The sequence below is a fragment of the Anarhichas minor genome, unplaced genomic scaffold, assembly GCF_050575085.1.
Source record: "Anarhichas minor isolate MPS153535 unplaced genomic scaffold, ASM5057508v1 ptg000136l, whole genome shotgun sequence".
NCBI lineage: Eukaryota > Metazoa > Chordata > Actinopteri > Perciformes > Anarhichadidae > Anarhichas > Anarhichas minor.
Genome location: NW_027466582.1, coordinates 6,342,682 through 6,363,393, shown reverse-complemented (window position 1 = coordinate 6,363,393; position 20,712 = coordinate 6,342,682). Strand labels below are relative to the sequence as shown.

At 42.8% G+C, this 20,712-nt stretch overlaps 1 protein-coding gene across 1 annotated transcript; it reads right to left on the bottom strand.

Moving 5' to 3' along the window:
• Nucleotides 1-388: 388 nt before the first annotated feature.
• On the bottom strand, nt 389-12,186 carry bmf2 (BCL2 modifying factor 2). Its single transcript, XM_076084085.1, has 4 exons — nt 12,045-12,186; nt 8,822-9,070; nt 7,340-7,557; nt 389-4,293 (listed from the first exon to the last, which is right to left on the bottom strand). Exons 2-4 carry the CDS (start codon nt 9,045-9,047, stop codon nt 4,177-4,179), a joined length of 561 nt encoding a protein of 186 aa, XP_075940200.1. The 5' UTR covers nt 9,048-9,070; nt 12,045-12,186; the 3' UTR covers nt 389-4,176.
• Nucleotides 12,187-20,712: the final 8,526 nt, after the last annotated feature.

Below are 20,712 nucleotides of genomic sequence, written 5' to 3'. Positions count from 1 at the left end.
TTTCATCATTATGTTGTCGATCTTCTTTGATTTTATTTTACTGGCTGTAACTTCAGTTGACGACACACAAACATGGCAGAAACCTGGATAAGCTCTTTACATGCCACAGTATCCCGGTCTGTATCAGAGTACTCCAGGTTTCTGAGACTAGGATGTGATGTTTACATGCGCAAACACATATCGCACCAGGGTACTTTTCCCAGTGTGGGTTTAAAATAAATGGCTACACTAATCTAAGACCAGTCAAAACCAGTAATGGGAACCATGTCAGTTGCAGGCATCATTTTCTTCCAAGAGGATTACCAATGTGATTTTCTTGCTGTTATTTAAACTCAACTGTGTATATGCTTTTAGGTTTTCTTTAGTAAAATAAACGAAGCACAAGCAATTTCAATTGTCCATAAAGTTTTAATGAAAAAAAAAAACAGCAATGTACCCATTCAACAACAGAAGAAAATAAGAGAAGTTGTAAGATTTCGAGAGTCAAGCTCTTATGTACAGCATATTGCACTAGAAAAAGAACAAACATCCCCGTCCTCCTTCGTTTCCCTCCATCGCTTCATTTCCTGCGCCATTTGAAAACTGTGCAGTAGACGCAGAGCAGTCCCAAAGATAACACAGCCAATGCTTTAACAAAAACTGCTACATCTGGACTGGGTCTCACTTCATTAGGACACATGGATGTGAAATCCTTGAGACCACTCTGAACGTAAAGAAAGAAATGTGAAGACAATACGAACTCCCCGCGCGCACAGCGCAGGAGTCTGAATTAAGTTCCACTGTTCAGTTCATGTATTAAAAGAGATATCGTGGTTTTCACTCCATTAAATTACATTCAAACCTTTAAGATACCGTTTTTTCCAGGAATGTTGAACATGCATTTTTACTCCATTTACATATATCGAAAAAAGCCCTTGAACTGAGAGTGTCACAGCAGACTTGGCAATATCCAAAATTATAAATGCCACAACATTGAAAAAAAAGCAATCATAGCAAAAAAGTTGTGTTGTTGTAGTTCGTTCTTCGTCTTCTTACAAAAAGATGTGGAAAATCTTAGCCCAAAAAAGTTTTTTTTATAAAGGTAGCAACAATAGCTGTGTCAAATCCATGTCAAATGTAGAAAAAAAACACCAATTCACAGCACTTGACAGTAAAGATGCACTCTTTCTTGGATATTAAAAAAAAACTGATCGAAGAAATTTGATATTAAAGACACTGAAGGTTGAACGAATAGCAAATGTTTCACTTGAGTCGGGGTTGCAACAGTGGTTGGTAACGACAGGCTCAGATCAACACCAGACCGACTGGGTGGCTGTTCAGCCCATCTCACATACAAATAATACTGGGCACCATGGTGGCTCATCCCTCCTTCAAACGTAAACCCGCAGCCCTACTAGATAGTAGATAATAAAGCACAAATACCCAGACGAGCTAGGCCGATCCAGCATATTACAGATCTTAAAGAGTTTTCAGAGGGGAAGTTCAGCACAGGAGTAGAAAGAGAGGCGCAAAGTACAGTATACAGGTAAAAAAATTGTTGTTGTTGTTTTTTTACAGTGCACATTGATTGCAAACAGTCGTTTCTGATATTAAGAAGGTTTTGCGTGGTGAAACTCGCCGTTCGTGCTGAGAGATGTCAAAGGTTGAGCCTGTGCCTCGTGAAACAGATTTGTTTTTTGCGTATCAAGGCACAACGAACACGCCCGTACTGTTTGTGCCAACTCGACTGTAGCGGACCATGTTGTTCTCTCACGGAGCCCGAGTGAAAGAGGAGCTGTGACCAGTGACTTTGGGGTAATTATGCCAAGTGTTGATGATCACGTGGCAGGTCTGTTACTCACAAGGCACGTTTTGTACATTTGATTGTCTGTTGTTCACGTGATTTGTAAAGACTCACACCATTCCTGTGAGAAACGCACGAGGCACATGGCTTTAGTCCAACCTCCCCACACACAGGCACCAAACACACAACTGAATGCGCATCAACAATGAGAAGAAAGGGACTGTACACACTGAGATAGCATCTATACAGTAGCACTGAGCAAATATACAGAAAATAAATTAGAATAAATTATCTAAAAAGAAACAAAAACAAAATGAATCTTGTTCTTGTTGACAGGGAGTAGTTAAACATGACACGCGATGACGACAAAGAGGGTGAAGCTTTGGACTGAAGACCAGAGTGCGTCTATCTGAATTGGCTCAGCGTTCAGTGTTTGCAGGAAACAAACTTTTGGTTCAGCATTTGTCGTTACAGAAAAAAACCTAAAAAACCTCCATGTTGATGTTGAGTGAATGCGCTTTGGAAAACATAAAAAGTCGAATGAAACATCTTTGCTTGTGCAGCATCGTCTACCAACATGGAGTCGTCATTCAAAAGGCAGATCATTTGCAAACTCAAAAATTAGCATCAGGTAATTAGCATGGTTCTTAACTACTCCCTGAAGAAAACATAAAAGAGGAAGAAGAAAAAAAACCAACAGTGTCTTCAAAAGTTCATATCATGAATCTACAACAGACTGAAATAATACATCAAATTAGGAATTTTTAACGTCTTATTTAAAGTCCTTCCAAGACTTTTTCCTTTATAAACCTTACATTGAGAAACAGTGGCTGTGTGTCGTTTGCAAAAATGCTAACGTAGCACTTGTCACAAAGGGGTTTTATTAATATCCTCCTATATCCAAATGTGTGAGTAAAAATGCTTGAACTGTACAGAAGCTGTTCTTACTAAGTTCTCAGTGAAGCTGAATACACCACTGGCAGTTTGGTGAAAGAAAGCACTTGAATGAAAGGTGGATACATACATGTATCAGCACATCGGGATTGAATCAGTGCTCGAGGCATTTACACACCGGAGTGAAATAAAATAAAAATGCATCTCGGTAACTTTAACCCCAAAACGTTTCTGCAGCAAAGACATTTCTTTAGAGGTGTATTTCATTGAGAACACAGTCGTATTTTTGGGAAACGTCCTTCTGTGGATATCAGTTTGATTGCAAATACAACAGATCCCTAAGATTTGACTTCCTTCCAACTGGCTTGAATATTGCTCGCCCCCTAAAAAAAACGCTGATAAATGTCACCTCTCCCACAGGCGGCCCACACCATGCAGCAAAGGGCAAAATTGCGATTGTCAATCCAGCCAGAGAAAGAAATACTGAAGAAGCTTTAGAATACGATGACATTCATCCAAAGATTTTCAGCCGTGTGATTGTTTTATTAGTTCCCTGATCGTGATCCCACAAAGGAGATTTGTTTGTGCTTATTTGGTTTCAAAATGACTGCAGATTTTGGAAACAGTAAGCACGCACTCCTACATACACGTGATCATAAATTCAAAGAGCAATCACGATGATGCCACGCATTGAAGTCACTCAATTAGAATATCTTCAGTACACCTACATTCAAGTATACATGTGTTTCGACAGGATCTGAATCTACATCGTGAGTGGTGCTGGAGATGGAGAGGCTGATGGATGAGACAGGTCGATATAAAGGCCCTTACGTCTACCGTGGAAGCTGGTAAAACATCTAAACTGAGCGACCACCACAACGTCATGACCACTTTCAAATTAGCCAGTGTGGAACACTAAAGGATAAGTACAGGGCTTATTGTTTTTTCTGAGAATAAATTAGAAATGTGCCTCGAGTCCTCAAGGTTTGAAGTCAGTAACTTCAGCACAGAAATGTCCACGTCCACAGTTTGTCGCCGAAAAAAGTGGCCTAATCTTAAAATGAATCTCTGTATTTTATGACTTCCTTGATGCAAAAGTACTGTGGCAGGAGAGAATAAGGCATTCCCTGGACTGATGGAGGTCCTTCAAGACTTGAAATACCAAATAAAAAGAGCAGTTTACTGTACAAAATAGGTCATCTTACAAATATTTCGAAAATATCTCTTCAAACGCAATGGCTTCTTCTTGGAGAGCGCGAAAAAACAACTACAAAACAAAAACAAAAACAAGAAAAAAATTGCAATCAGTCTCCGTCCAGCGGTGACCAGTGTTTTCTTCATCTCGTCTTTGTGTTCAATTAGAAAACAAAATCCAAACCCGTGTTCCATCTTACAGTGCCATCTTAAAAGTCTGGACCCTTGTCCCCCTGCGGGGGGGGGGGGGGAGGGGGGGGGGGGGGGGGACAAGGGCTGAGGCGAGGGCCGACAGGAAGAGCCCATCATCTCTGTTCTCCTCTCAGGCGGGGGAACAGAGCCTCTCTTGGAAACAGAAAGCCGAACAGGGCCATCGTAAGGCGCATCCAGGCAGGCAGGTTTTGTCTCTGATACCTCATGAACTGCAAGGAAACAGGGAGAAAGAACAACACACATTAGCTTGTTAGCATCGGGGAGGGCATGTTAAATGACAGCTACTGTGCTCATCAGACTGTCTCACATTTCATCATAACGTGAACTGTGGTAAACCCTGTGAGCTCAAACCATATGACCTAGTAGACTGGATGTTTCCAAAACATTGGCTTGTGTCTAGCAAACATGTCTGTCGCATGCACATCCTGCAGAACATACAGTATCAGGATTTCCTAGCGACTCTGGTTCCCAGACGGGAGTTAATTGCAATACTTGATTTAGTTGTCTGATGAGAGGATGAAAATGACCAGGCTAAAAACTGCAAAAACAACCCCCGGGAAGCTGCCGCTTATCATCCTAATGCCACTCGATCGTCCTCGCTGGGCTTTGAGACAGTTCCTCTGATTACGTGTCGCACTGTTTACTTCTAAACAAGGAACCTCAAAGTGAAACGCTTTCAGAGAACGCGCCGCCTATTTCATCACAGCTCTCTTGTAATAGAGGAGTCAGACGAATAATTATCAAGACAAAGCCGAAGGAAAATGAAACTGCTCCCCTCCTTTTTGAGCTGCCTTCTCCCAGCTCTTGTCATTTTCTTTTTTTGGGGGGGGGCTGTGCAGCCCACGTGGACTACAGACAGATGAAGGGGTTCCTGCTGCAGCCTGCAATCTCCTCTCTCCCCCTCCTCATCTCTGATCCTGCACAGCTCCCACTGGCTTTCCGAACAGCCCCGCGCTCAGATATTGCAGCCTGTTGCATAAGCATTCCTGTTAGGATATATCTCTCTCTCTGTCCCTGCTCTCTCCATCAAGGTCTCTACCAGCCCAGCAATCAGAGCTCGCCACAGGCTATTTGATGCAAAACTGGCAGACTGAACTGAATTGAACCAGCACAGCTAAATGTAACCCTAATTGTCCTTAATTGCCTTAATTCTACACTGCTGAGCGTATTTAAACAGTACCCTGGTTTGTTCCACGTGAGGCTCCTATTTCTGCTGTCATCATGTGGAGAATGGTGTGTATTTTCTTTCCTTTTTGAGGCTAATGCACCCCAAACAATTAAGAAAACTAAAAACATGCATGTGTACTCAATACTAGAATGGATTCACTTTTGTTATTTGTATTTCCCTGACAGATTAAGCATTTTATTGGGCCAAAAAAGTTAGTCAAAACTCACGTTTAAGACTCAAACCACAAATACAATGTACTTCACATCAACAACAACCCACACATTAGCACACACCGGCTACTTCTGCTTGGAGAGGCGAGTGAAAAAGTCTAACAATAGCTGCAGACACAATACAGAAGAAGTGATTGGATATCATAAGAGATCACTTGTGATTATTCTCCCTTTGGAATATTCCTACAACGGCAGGATAAAAAAAAACGAACTTGAGTGCAGACAGCAGACAAAAAAAGAAAAGTTTCTCTCTTATCTCTCTGTCACAGAGCTGCACACACACGAACCAAAACACACACAAAGACGCACGCACAGAGGCAGTCAGCGGGACAACTGAGGTATTGTGGGTAGCCGTGAGTCAGGGTCTATTTTTAGACACCGTATAAACAGCCGGCCAAGTCTACCCAGACACAGACGTGCTGCTCACTCCTGTTCGTGACAGTCACATCGATCTCACCTGCTCTTTCTCAAGCTTTAGACGGTCTTCCTCAAACTCTCTCACCATATGTCACTTTCTTTACATTCTTTCCCTCACTCTCTATTCCTGTCTTTATCAGCCCCAGTTAAGTGCTTTTCGAAACTTATCGACCACGCCTCGCTGTCGACACAGACCCCCGTGAATGTAATTATTAACTAAGTTCATATTCATGGGACTTATGTGGACTCTCAGCAAGAGCAGCGACTGCTTTACAAACGCTGATAGGAGTAACCCCCTGGACCTGTTATCGAACACACAGCGATACCAAATCTCGCCAAAGGAGAACAGAAACGCGTGGAACGTGTTGTCGCCTGTAAGATTGGGACACAATGTTTCCCCGTGGATTTCAGTTCTTGATATGCTCAATTAATCGCATATCAGGAACTAGACTGCTGAACTATTCCCTCGGGAGCTTTGGAAACAGTGAGCCTCCACGCTCAATTACCTTCATCATCTCTAAGTCCCCAAATTGTTTCATGAGGTATGTTCAGGACAACGAAGTCTAGTTTCAGGTAAAGGTCACACGTAACAAACAGATAGCTGATGTTATCTTAGAAATCACAAAGCGGTGACAGGGAAAATTGGTCAAAAGTGGGAGGGTGTCAATTAATCTGGTGTTTCTAGAAAACATCTGGAGCATAGAAACAGACGAGGGAGTGAATTTAACTAATTTGTTGTTTTTTTCTTCTGTCTTTGTAACACGGGAATCATATCTCTAATATTCCTATTGGCTGTAATAACATGGAATCAACGTAGTTTATAATCCTCTGCTCGGACTAAAGTACTGTTTTAGCAGTACAAACATGAACTTAACCAAAGGGCCGAGATAAGAATCAATATTCAGATATTCATCCTGGCAGCCAGGATACTGACTGAATACATATTAGTTTTGTAGTTTTCGAATTCGCATGCAGTTACTAAATCATGCAGTATTAGCGATTGAGGACTTTTCCTTCAGTGTGGCAAAGAAAGCGGTTGAATCACTGCACGAGCTATTTTTATTCGCAGCTGGTTGTGGCCAATCCAGCTGGCAAAATGTTCTGCCCCTTTTCTTCCCAAGAGTGAGCCACACATTGGCACACGGTAGCTTTGACTTGTGTCTCTAATCAAGTAGAAGCTGACACACACATACATAGTTATGACACATGACACAAACTTTTTGTCTCAACTGCTGCTGACGTGCCTCGTGATATGCACAAGCAGGCATTTATGCAACATTAATTTCTTCTCTGTTAGTCCACTCGTGATTATATTGTTTACACTTTGACACTTAAAAGTGCATATGGCTCTGCGGCCGGTTGTTTGAAGTGTGTGTGTGGGGGGGGGGGGGGGGGGGGGTCATTTAACGATCCACTTCACTGTTTGGGAGTGAGGCTTACCAGTTCAACGTGATCCTGTTGGAACTTGTCTCCGATCTCCCGAAGTTTACGACCGATTTGCGCCTCCACGCTCGCCCCTGCCTGCTCCTCGGGCCTCTCTGCCATCCTGTCCTCTTCCTCCCCTCTGCCCTCTTCCTCCTCCGCTTCAATCTGCCTCTCTCCCCGGTCCTCCATGGGCTCAAACTGAGCGGGGAAATGTGAGCGTAATCCAGCGTTGCCTAAAAGGAAAACATCAAGCTTCTTGAAACTTGTGTTGCTGTTGGATCTCTTCAAATTACCAAGAGGCTGTTGTGAGTGTCAGAGCCAAGTTTAATATCAGGCTAAGAGAACATAGCAGTTCAGTAAAACCACTTAATGTTTTCCTTTTTGATTTTTAGATGAGACAGCATAAAACCTCGGAAAACACTCTGCAGACAGTCGTAAAAAATAATCTTGATTAATATTAATGGCCTCAAACACAGCTGTGTCTGACCTACGAAGTCAAATAAAGAGTATCTATTTTACACTGCATTTATATTGCTTTCTTGAGATTGGTAGGTGGAAAATTCAAACACCTTATTCAATCAACAACGTCCTCGGTTAACTGCTACCTCTCTGTCGTGTCACTGAGTTTACTCAGAGCCTCGAGCATGCGCTTCTGCAGTCATGCCACTTGGAGGGAGAACACATTTCTTTCTGTTATCATGTGTGCAGAATGCCTCACAGAGGACCATGATACCTTTAAGAAACTGAGCACCCTGGACTTTATTCAGGAGAAGTGCATGACATCCATTAGTGGGTAGATTACAATGTACGACAAGGTAATAACAGTCAGTGGTGTTTATGTATTGAGGGCTTTAAACCCTGAACAATATGTACGTCTCACACACACTGACACTGAGTCAACAAACAAACAACATTCTACTTCAACATTGGTTCAATTCAATTAGGGTGATGTCACACTGATTTGACTAGAGATGGGAAAACCATATTGGATTACGGGTGATGGTCATATTAGTGTCGGTATGTGCCTTTATGTATGTATGAAGTCAGTGTTGACTGTTTTTATTTTTTAAAGAAATGGTCATTTAAAATCCCCAAAAAGAAACTGTCAGGAATGCAATTAATTTATCCGATTTAAGTTAATAGTACATTTATATAGTATTAGTAAAGATAAATCTACACAGTAAACAAACCGTTTCTTAGAATGGAATGTTTCTTACGTTGTCAGCATGCGTATAATAGGACATGGGGATCTCCCAGTTACAAGGGAAAATATGTTCTGTTTTGCGGTGATAATTCAAAATTGAATTTAGTTTGTTTAATAACCCAAGAACAAAGACTGACAGTTTGTTATCACTTGGGCCTTAGAGGAAGGTTCCCAATGAGTAACCTGCCGGATAAAAGGAATGACTAATAACGTACGGTTGTGCTAGAACACTTTTTTAACACCTAAAGCCCACGTCGCTTTCAGCGGGCTCACATCATCTCACCCCTCCTTACCGTGAAAGGGTATGCGAGGCTGCCGGTGCAAGCTGCAGGGCAGCGTGTTGATGCCGATGCTGTTGTTGTTGTTGTGGCTCTGCGACGTGGGCACGGCAGCAGTGACAGCAGCGAGGGCCTGTCCAGCCGCGATCTGTGTGGCGCGGTCTTCGTACTTGATGTCCCTAAAGGGCGTTCCCCAGAGCTGCGAGATGGGCCGTGACATGTCCTCCTCCTCATCATCCATCCGACGCCTCAGCGGTAAAGTCCCTGGAGAGGAGAAGGGGACACGAGATGAAAACGTTAGAATTAGACACGACAAGTATGTGTGTAAACGTAAAGAAAAACGTATTTGTGGGACTGTGTTTGACTCATATGTGTTCATGATCTTCAGCTGGCAGGTAATTCGGGTGCGATTTGTTTCAAGGCCAAACAAAATATGCCAAATACCATCCTGTTATCAGTTGAAACTTTGCCCTCTGGCAGATAGAAAATTATCTCACCCTGTCTACGTTAAATGAAAACAAATCATTAGTCATTATAATGCCCAGTAAGAGGCTCATGTTGTGTGAGGTAATACTGAAAACAAACAGGCAGAGATGGAGAGTCTCAGAGGCACAGATGGATATCTGCCAATGTAAACACACAAGATCATCTCCTGTAATATAGTGATGAGTAGCAACAGCAGCCAAACGTATGGAAACACCCTGTGCGGGGGGAGCTAAAAATGCTACTCCAAATCTGCCATCCTCCTGCAGCAGATTTTTTTATCAAGCTGTTCCTGTAAAAATTGTCCCCCCCCCCCCCCCCCCCCCCAAAACAAATATATATACCTTAATCTGGAACAGTGTGCCACAGAGCAGAGTCACAGTCAGGAGATTTGCTACCTCCTGCACAATTCCTCAGCTCAACATTAATACCTGCTCGTATGTCCCCATTCTCTCTCTCTAAACCACACAATAACTGGATAGCTGCCTGTCTACACTATAAACACACTCACACACACACATCAAGCGGATGGTGTGCGAGTGAAACCAAAGTCCTGGCTAGACTGTCATGTGCTGCACGCAGCAGCCGTTTCATGAGGGAGATAACGAGTTTCACTCCATCCTCAACTGTGGGTGCTCCACACAAACACTCACTCTCTTCCTCTTGGCCACATGCCACAATCTGAACTAGTGTTTCGTATTTTCGTCGAGGGGGGCCCAGTTTTCTTTTCTTTCCTTTTGCGGTGTGAGTGGAGACAAATGGGCTGGGTTGACTGTCAAATACAAAAGTTAAAACTGGATATACTGGAATTGTGTTTACTGAGTGACGCGGCCCCTTTGGTATATATCTCTTTGTGAAAGTGTCCCCACGCCTGATGTCATATCATTATGGAGTCAAATGATGAAACTGCATTTTTGAACTGTGGAAAAACACTGGCTTATCCAATTATCCAGGCCTCATTATTATAGTGTATGATGCAAGTCTCCGAATCGGGACTGTCGTTTTTTTTTTGGCACAACACATGATTGACCCACAACGTCCTCTGGCCTCCATTATTCCCAGGGCAATTAATAGCGAAATCAGTCCGTTTTGACACTGCAAACTAATTAGACGTTGCATTACAGAAATTCAAAACAGCCCTAATCTGCATTAACTTCTCCAAATTAGTTTGTACATTAATGAATGCACCAAGGGCTTCTCTGCAACTGTACAACAAGTTTCACAGACATCAATTATGCACTTGTGTTGAGTGTCATTGGCAACGTGAGCCCTGTCTTGAAATGTCCACTGGCAGTCAACAGAGGACTGGCAAGATTACAATAGTGTCAGACACATGAAAAAAACAACAAACACAGACAGGGAAACGCAGAAAGACATCGCGCACATACACACACTGCTACACGCACACTGCCTGGGGCAGCAGGGAGGCCTGGCAGCCACCACAGTGCTGGTCAGAGGCTCAAAGCTGCTGCAGAAAGTGGCTCCCTCTGCTGCACCATCTGTGCACCGGGCTCTCCTCCATGCACCGCTCAGGGTGGGGGTGAACTCAAGGTGAGCTCTGCTGCTATTTATCCCACTGCCTTCGTGTAACTTGGGGATGCATAATGGATGTAAGTGTGCTGGTGACAGGCAGTAATAAAGTCATGCACACTACTTCACCTATCACTGGAAAATGATCCAATCCAGAGATCCAGCTACATGTTGTTGTATCTGTATGGTAAATGATAATTGTGTTGTTGATGTAAGTTACTAATGAGATGCAAAAGTATTCTCTACACAGTTGGAATAAAAGTTACTAACTGCGATTTCCATCTGTGTGTTTCAAATCGGTCATTAAGTGGGCTCCGGAGGACCAGCGGGAACGTGCTGCGTCTTTACCCGCATTAAGGAGCTCGATGCCGGGTGCAGCTCGCTGCGGAAACACGCGGAGTCCGCTCGCTCGTCGCTGTCGACACAACATTCGCGAATTTGACAGCTGCAATATTGTGAAGAAAGAGGATGTTGACACATGATGCGAACCACAGCCCAAATGGTGGAATACAACTTTTTTTTTCTCGCTCCAAAAAAAAAAAGCAGGTAAAAGTTTAGCCTAATTTATTACTCGTGACAGCGGCACCAAACTATAGGATTTCAGAAGCGTGTCATAACTGTGTTACTCGCATGGCTCCGATTATCCTGCGTTGACACTTTCTCTTCCACTTCGCCTGACAACTCTTCCCCAAAACAAACACCTCTGATAAATAACAGAGCCGATAGATCCACTCGCGCAAAACAGATATTAGTCGCTAACGCGTGGACTAAAAACCGGACAGGTCATTTGTCACTGTGTGGTGTTCAGCTACGCTTCTTAGTTAATGATCTGTAATATTGTGTCATGACAAAACAGCTACAGACCAGCGCGTGTGTCCCAAAAGATCGGGCAACATTAGCCGGGACGTGGAGAATCCGCACGCGCGCGGGGGAGGCGATGGATAGAACCAGTCACATCATCATTTATTCACTTGGTCCGTTGAAACAAGATAACTGAGCCTCGCTGAAGTGAAGAACAGGACAGAAATACATCTATACAAATAAAATAAAAGCTCCCTTCCATATGCCAACGCTCCGGTAAAGTCCGCTCACCCCGTATCTGCCCGGGCATGCCCAAGCTGCGCGCACATTTGTTGACAAATCACCAGAAACCAATGAAGCACGCGTCGGTGCAATGGTGCAATATCTCCCTTTTAAATGTTGAATAACCGAGCGTTACACTCACCGCCAGCAGACGCTCTTTCCGTTGTGATCGGTGGTATCTTGACAACTTGCCGTTACCTTGTTTTCCACGGACTGCGTTGATGCGACTTGTATCCCTCTTTGCATTACAGCCACTCGTACATGTTTGCTGACTAGAGCGGGGGTTGTTTTTTTCCCTGTGAAAAATTAGCGGCCCGCCCCGATGACTGGGGAACCGCCCCTTCTTAATAATGTGGACGGTGGAGCAGAGTCAGCAACACAGGTTATGCAAATAAAAAACACACCTAAGGGATATTATATATCTCACATGTGCACATATATTGTGTATGCAAAATGTTAATTCGCAGTAGCCTAACTACTTATGAAAGAAATGTATCAAATGGAAGTAGGCCTACTCGAGTAAAGCCCAAGTACCTCAAATGTATACTTAATGCAGCCTACATGTTTTAAACGACGACCAAACGGGTTGATGTCATCTTTTGCCAAATCAATCCACCATTCTATATTTGGGTGTTTGTGCCAAATAACTGCAGCATTTATAATAAAAACATTTAAAAGCTGCTACATATTCTAACTGGTCTATGCATGACATGTTGAGCTCATGCTGTATTGTTTTTCAGAGGTGAAAAAAATAAATCGTGTCTGGCCCTTTAAGAGAACGGTCCTCCTCGCGACCAGCGGTGAACCAATCAGATGGTTTGTTTTGGTCCCGCCTTCTGCTCCGTGTATCTAGACACGTGGAGGGGGAAAAACACAAACCCAGATAAGGCATGTGACTGCTTTCAGCGCTCGCTCAGCTGATTGGGAGCTGCTGCTGGATGGAGTGATTACACGCACCCAGTTACTGCTGTGATCGGTGTGATGATGAGTTGTGTAGCCTGCTGTCATGGCAACAAATATATTAAAAATGTCATAGTCACACATGCAGTGTCCCATTATATAGCATGATATATAATGTGTTTTATGTCTAAACATGTGTGATGTAAAAATGAATTGAGAGACATAACATACATAACATAACCAATGATTAAATGTAAATAAGTACATTAATTTAAGTACTGTGCTGTATTTAAATACAATTTTGATGTACGTCACTTGAGTGTTAACATATATAATAGTTACAATTATCTCCACTTTGACCAGCTATGAAACGAAAACGTTGTATTACTATTGTATCACTATGATGTAACCCTCTTCAGAGGTGCTTTTAGAGAAAGAAAAAACTAAATACAGACAGACTCCTGCAACGAGTCCTTCTACTGCATCTGGTGCTATGTTAATGTAAAAGTAGAAATCAAGATGGTAGTCATAATTTATTAGTGCTTTTACTTTTGATACAACTTGAAAACATATGTATTCATGCATACCATAACATAATCTAGCATAGCATAGCATAACACAACACAATATAACATAACAAAACGTAGCATTGCATAGCATAGCATTATATAGCATAGCATAGCATAGCATAACACAACACAACACAATATAACATAACAAAACATAGCATAGCATAGCATAGTATAAGATAACATAGCATAGCACAACACAATATAACATAACATAACCTAACAAAACGTAGCATAGCATAGTATAACATAGCATAACATAGCATAGCACAACACAATATAACATAACAAAACGTAGCATAGCATAATATAGTAGGATTCATAAATGCATCCTGGCTTGGTAATGGCTTGACAACAATGTATTGATAGAAGCATTGAGCCATTTTCAGTTCGGCCCCTGAGGGCATCCATTGTTCAACATGGTGTCTGATGGATGCACTGTGACAGTGGACTAAACAGCAGCCGTGGCTGGTGACCCTCATTGCATGGTGGGGGCACGCCTACCCATGGCATCACTCAAAAGAGGAAGGGGAAAAAAAGTACAGTGAAATCTGCAAAAAGGGGTTACTGAGTGCAAAACAGCCAGTCAAGAAGAGTGAGACTATTTGATCCATCGCGTGAGTCAGATCTTTCCCAGGAGACAATCTCTGGATGAAAGCAGATGCTGTTGCTCTCACGTGGCGTGCTGGTTAGCCTGTGCAGGATGTTATGTTTTCACACCGTCCTGCTCCTTCATTGTACAGCTGGTTACGTGTGAAGTGTGATTTTCTCAACTTTTGACAACATTCCAATGCTCAGTTTACTGGCAGACCAGCAAACAAACCCTGCTCAGCCTTGTTTAAGCTGCCGCCTGACGGCTCCCAACCCCCCATCCACACCAACCCCCTCCAACTCCAATCCTGCAGCGAGAGGGACCCCACCCAAAATTTGGAAGAAGAGATCACATGGTGGTTGTTTTTGCTGAAATTTCAGGCATTGCATGCATAGGAATGAACAAAAATAACACAATTCTCTGCTATTTTGCTAAATCTCCACACCCAATCTCCACACCCTAGCAAGTGTTAAATCCCATATGCATGCTGCATTAACAATATAGACAATACATAGGAAAGGTAAACCCAACTGAATTATTGCTTGTATAAATATTGCTACTCTTTCAACTGCATTTTGACCCAATGGTATAGTATTCAAACTGTGATGGTATTTGTATTTCAAAGCTGTAACATGAAGACTCATGTAGGTGTCAACAGTTTTATGTTGGCAGAAAATACTTTACTATTTCATCTGTTTAAATATTTATGATAAGAAGGACACAGCTTTGTAATCTGACAAAAACAACAACCTCATCACTAAAGCCCCCTTTGAAGAATAAACAGCTGGATCTGAAGCTGACAGAAAACAAGAAAATCACTGGAATTAAAAAGTTTAAAACATCAGCTTTGCAAGAATTTAGTGTGGTCATTTAAAACAACTTGTCAAAGGTGCAACATTTAAAAAAAATAATTAGTCCACTGTGTGCTGCATTCGAAAAAACAAAGAAAAAAAGCAATCGAATCGCGGATTAGCAGTTCATCGCTTTTTTTCTCCCCCGAGTTCCCTTTATCAATAACTAATTAATGTTCCCAAACAATAGCTCCAACAATAGTGCGTTTCAATCACATTCAGTTATCCCCTTGTCAGTGGACTCTGGGGTACACAGTCGTTTTTCATCAGTTAAACTGCAGTTTGGTGAAGTCTTGTTGTCTCTTTGAACGCAGGAGCTGTTAACCACATCTGTGTTGCAAATCAGATTTTTTTTTTCTTCCCTGTTTTGGCAGAGAACATAACATGATGCGCTGTCAATGCAAGAGACTCAGAAACACAAACGTCATGCATTGTGCAATCTCATCCACTGTTTTAAGTCATTTGCATTCTTTTACTTTCAAGCGTGCTGCTTCAGCCCCTTTGAAGAGGGAAAACAGCCTTTGTGTTGGCGCTGAACTAAGAACTTGTCATCTAAACTGAAAACTTCCAGTGCCTCTAATGTGTCAGGTGCAGTGGCAGACAATGTGTCCCAGCCCATTTTTATTCAAGCATTTTTCCCCAGCGAGGAAGTCAAAAATTATCCTCAGTGAGTTATTTCTGACTACGTGCTGCCAGAAGAGGTGATAAGGCTCTGGATGTTGAAATATTTCAAAGTTCACTGCATAATGATACAATTTGCTTTGTGACTGTTTCCCTAATGGTGCCTGACGTCCAGACGCTTTGTCTTCAATCTTCAATCCGTTCCGCACCCAAACAACTCCGCCAGTGTTTGTGCTTGTACTCCATGCACTTTCGCATCACAATTTTATGGTTTCGATCCCCATGGCATTTAATTATCTTCCCAAATCCCTGTTTTGGGAGGGTGTTTTTCACATAAATTGATTGTGAAACTACGTGACAGCGATGGCAAGTTTTCACAGGTTATTGGAAACCTCCAACCCCTCCTCCTTCTGTCTATTCTGTCAACACCTCTCAATTTTAACCACAGGTACAGCAGGGGCTCAGCCAATGAACGTGGCTCCCACGGAGTTCATCCAAAGGTAACACATTCGAAGCCCAGAACCTCCCGAGGGAAACCCTTACCATTATGCGCATTTTGACACCACTTTAATGCCATGAACAGAGCTGGCTATGTTTTGGATGAAGTGTTGTGTGGAAATGAATTTGTTGCATTGTGTCTTTCAGTTTGTCATGTTTCCAGCTGCGATGGCAAGTTGAAATAAATGGAGGCTTAATGATTACCGAGCAGCAGCAGCTCAGGTGGTAAACAAACCATTTGTCAGGCAGACTAGACTGATGATTCCTGTGCAACATCCAAAACAGTTCCAACATCCAATTTGCAGCTGTCCTTCCACTGTATTGATATATATATATATATATTGTTGTTGTTACAGTTTGATATCGCTCAGATATACCTTTTATTACTATTTCCAGAGTTCGTGGTTTCCTCCTCCAAGTGCATCATGGGAGAAGCGCCACATAGTGTGATTTTACTTGTGATTGTATCATGAAACAACATACAGTATACATATTATTGTCCAAATCATTTATCTGTGAGTTGTGAGAAATCTTTACCCCTACATATTTAGCATTTCTTCTCATCAAAACTGCTCTGACCGAGCTTTATAGGTTGGCCTTGCGGTTCAAATGTGACCTGAAAAGACGGCTTTTTTAATTACCAGTGACAAAGTGCTCTTCAGCAAACCACCACATTACAACACTGGACAAGCACTTGTACAATTACCTTTGTGCAGAAATGTAAAAGCATGCATCTATGGGAAGTTAAAGGATAATTTGGGGTTTATTAAAACGTAAGATCTTATTTTCATAGTTTGGCCAGTTTGGCCGTTGTTTCCATGTAATATTAAGATATCGCTTTACTCACCAGTGTAAATGCAGACATTAGAACCCGGCAACTTCTGTCTGGTGGGGCAAAAATCACAAGCAACCTGATAATCAGACAGGATTACAAAACCGGATTACTCAAACCACTTTTAGAGGGAAACAGAAAGTAAGAAAAATGTAACTCTCGGTAATGATGTTTCATTGGACAGGAAAACTATGTTTGCAACTTTGAACCAGGAAGTGGTTTTGTAGATGGATGTTTATGGTTTGGTATGACTGTTACAGTTTATGGGGTTTTCCTTACTTTCTTCATAATTCCTCCTTGTATCTCAGGAATTACCTCCATATTTGATGATTTCACGCCCCTAAATTTACATTCAATGTATTCATGTTCAGTGCTAACGCAGGAAGTAGTGAGTCCTTTCTTTGGCACGGCTCAAAGTGAGGGTGTGGTTTTGTTAGTCTGACTTCTGTCTTTCTAAATCTCAACAATTGAGCGTGATGAGGGCAATATTATTCATACCAATAAGAATGATGGCCAAAACTATGAAAATAAGAAGCAAGTTGTAGTAAACCAACTATCCGCTAACAAGGAGATAAAGAAACACAAATTCCAGTTGCCTTGGTATCTATTTCAAATATAAGAATTAGCTCTCAACAGAAGTCCTGGAGTTTGTGACTTTGAGATATAAGCGATCATGTCGTTTTGAGGTCGCTCAACCCTTTCTTTGTTGTGTTTTGAGGAAGAATGAAGTGGATGCACACAGTGGCAGTCTGTCCACTCACTTGCTGCTCTCCAGTTTAATTCCATGTAACTCAGTGTGCACTCAAGTGGCAATAATGTGATTTTGGGTATAGCCCTAGTCAGATGTGCTGTTAACAAAGAGTTCAAGGGGGTCGGGGGAGATAACATGTCGGCGAAAGATACGTCTGAGTTTGTTTTTAGGGTGGGGGAGACCTAGCTTTTCTGAGAAACACAGAAAGCTAATCTTTTAACCTTGCAATCTTGACATGTCTTAAGCTTAGACAGCTCAAAAGTTCAAGTGGCACTGTACGAGATGTGCCTCAGCATGTGCTTCTGCACTTCTTCATCTCTGCTTATATACTGTTCCTTTTGAGAGATGTCACACAATTTTTTCTGAATACTTCATTGGCTGCTAAAGTGTTGGTGGGTAGGTGCTGTGCGGTGGATTAAAAAAAGAAAGCAACGCTAAATCATTGAAGGAAGGAGACATGGATGGAAATAGAGTTGGAGTTGCTCTTGTTTCTACGGTAACTGTCGATGGGGAGGTACCAGGGATGAAAGTGGAGGGAAAACAAACCTCCCCGCTCCGATGGCAACAGCACAGCAATTGGTTCTCGTTTCCTGCGAGGACAGGAAGAAAAAAAAAAACATAACAAGGTCCCCTAGTAGCCCAGGAGACACAGTTCGATGTTGCATCAGAAAGCAAGAGGCAGGGCAAAATGAACACGCGCTTGCAAACATGCACGCTCAACTTGCACATACAACACACCCAGCTTCGCTCTCACACACGCACACCCACAATCACGCGCACCCACAATCACACGCTCCACTTCACCCTGCAGCCGCCCCTCCCGCTCCCACTCCCTCACTCTCCCGCCAAAACATCTACAGCACGAGAAACCTGCCTAGAAACCGGTGGGGGAAGCTTCCGCCTCGCTCTGATTGGCTCAGCTCCCTAGCAACCGCGTATGCCCGACCAGCCAGTCAGGCGCGTTGTGAGAGGCACACTGACCCAATGAAACAGATTATTCAGAGGCCTGACCTGGTAACAGTCAGGAGAAGATGTCAGGGAGACGCTGGAGGGAGAGACGGAAAGCTTTCCGTGATTGGCTCACAGGTTTCCTCTTTGTTCTGATTGGCTCGATGCTCTCCTCTTTGCAGTCATTCATACATTTCCCTGCCTGCCTCAGCACTTGCTCCTCGGTTTCCTCCACCTTCAGCCAGTTCGTTCAACTTCCACAGTGGCCACCCTGCCCTCAAGGAAATCCGCTGCCCAAGGTCAAGGCAAAGGCTGCGCTGCTGGAATGGGATTGGTTTAGACAGGCAGGAGCAGAACAAGATCCTAGTAACAAGTCTACCTCATCATGTCAGCGCGGGATTAAAGCTTGTCATCAGCAACTTGTTAAACAACACAAGTGCTCTCGCCGTTGATGCCGCTGATGAGCTTGTTATTGTGTTGCTTGTAATGGACACGGGCCAGTGAAAGGCGTAATTAGCTTTCCCCTTAATAATGCAGCGTTTGACAGGGCTGTTCTCCGGGCAGGTTGCGGCACACAAATAAGCAAATGGTTAGTTTGTTTTGAAAAACTTCGCTTTTGAAGGCAACCCGGGCGAGGTTTGCAGTCTTTCAAATTGCTTGCTCCAGTAGTGTGGGGAATTAATGTCAATACCCCGCAGGATCAGGAGTTCACGTTGAATAGTTAATGAGTTGGGGGAGAGAAGGACTCAAGTAATTCTGCGATTCGAGCATGCCATGCATACTGCCTAATTTAACATAACTGCAGGCAAAAACTCACTCAGGCAGGAGCATTATACTGTGATGATTAGTAAAAACAACACTACCAGCCAACACTGAAATTGCTCGTAGCCCCCTAACAAATTAGTTTACTCAGGTTGGAAGATAAACTGAATCTATATTAGAGAATTTATTTTTCGCACAACAACAAATGCTGCACTGTGTTACTTATTCTGCACTGAATGCCTCGTTGCAAATTGTGATTTGGAGCTAATAAGTGTTTTCAAGCTCTTTGCCAATGGTGCGGTATAGTTTGCACTGTACTCACCCGCACTACATGTGATGCAGAGGATTTATGCACGAGTTGAACAAAACGGCTGTCAACCAAATGCTTCTCCAGTCGAGACTGGAGGGAAATAGCAGAAAGAACTGGAGTTCCTGGTGAGATCTGAGCTGGACACAAACACACACAGACACCGTTGATGTGAATATTGTTAGCTAGCTTCCAGCTAACGTCTGCACAGTTGGTGCATTGGGGCGAATAAACAAAAACAGAAGCGGTCCAGCAGCCAAATTCGCATGCATGACGCAAGGCAAAGACACACTTTGCTTTCTGTCTGAGCACGCTTTAGCACTGCATTAGTCTAGCTAGGTGTACCTCATGAACTGGTGAATAAAGGAATAGTTCCACATTTTGCTTTCATCTTCCGAGCTAAGCCAAACGGCTGCTGGTCGTAGTTTCATATCGAGCAGACATGAGAGTGCTATTGCTCTTCTCACCTAAGCATGAATAAGCGTATTTTCCAAAATGTTGTACTATTTCTTACACTGACTCAGTCAAGAGGTCCAGCAGTCCCCTGACAAAAACAGGACTTTTACTCTTTGTCGTTAGCTTTGCCCTTCTGTATTACGTGTGTGTGCAAAGGTGTGCATATGCATTTGAGTTAGTCAGTATGCATGCTCTGTTGCATATGATGGAAGCCGACTTTGTTCGCCAAATGAATTGCTATTAGTCCCCTGGGTCTTTGGTAGCCCGAGGAATTACGAGAGAAAGATCACACCACATTTAGCAGCCATCCCAGGACGATTTCTCATAGGGAAATGTACTTTAGTGAAATCTTAGATGTGAGTTTCTACCATATAATTATTGTCAAGATGAATATGAGCTTAGCACGGTCTACATGGTTTGTACGGTTGACATGAAAGGAACCCTAGCGAGCCCTATATCATGAAACAAATCAGACATCAGGAGGTTTGATCTTCAAAGTTGAAATTTGAACTGTCAGCACCTAAAGGAATTTTGCAGACCTTGCTGTAACAGGGTCAGGACTCTTTTATTTTCTGCGCAGACCTTTATCTAACTTGTTAAAGGTCGGCGATCTTAGTTTTTTCTCTTTGCCAATGCCTCATTAATGTCAGAGGGGATGACTTCAAGACAAACAACCCCTGAGGGCCTTTCCAAATGGCCCCGAGCATCTGATGACTCACCTAA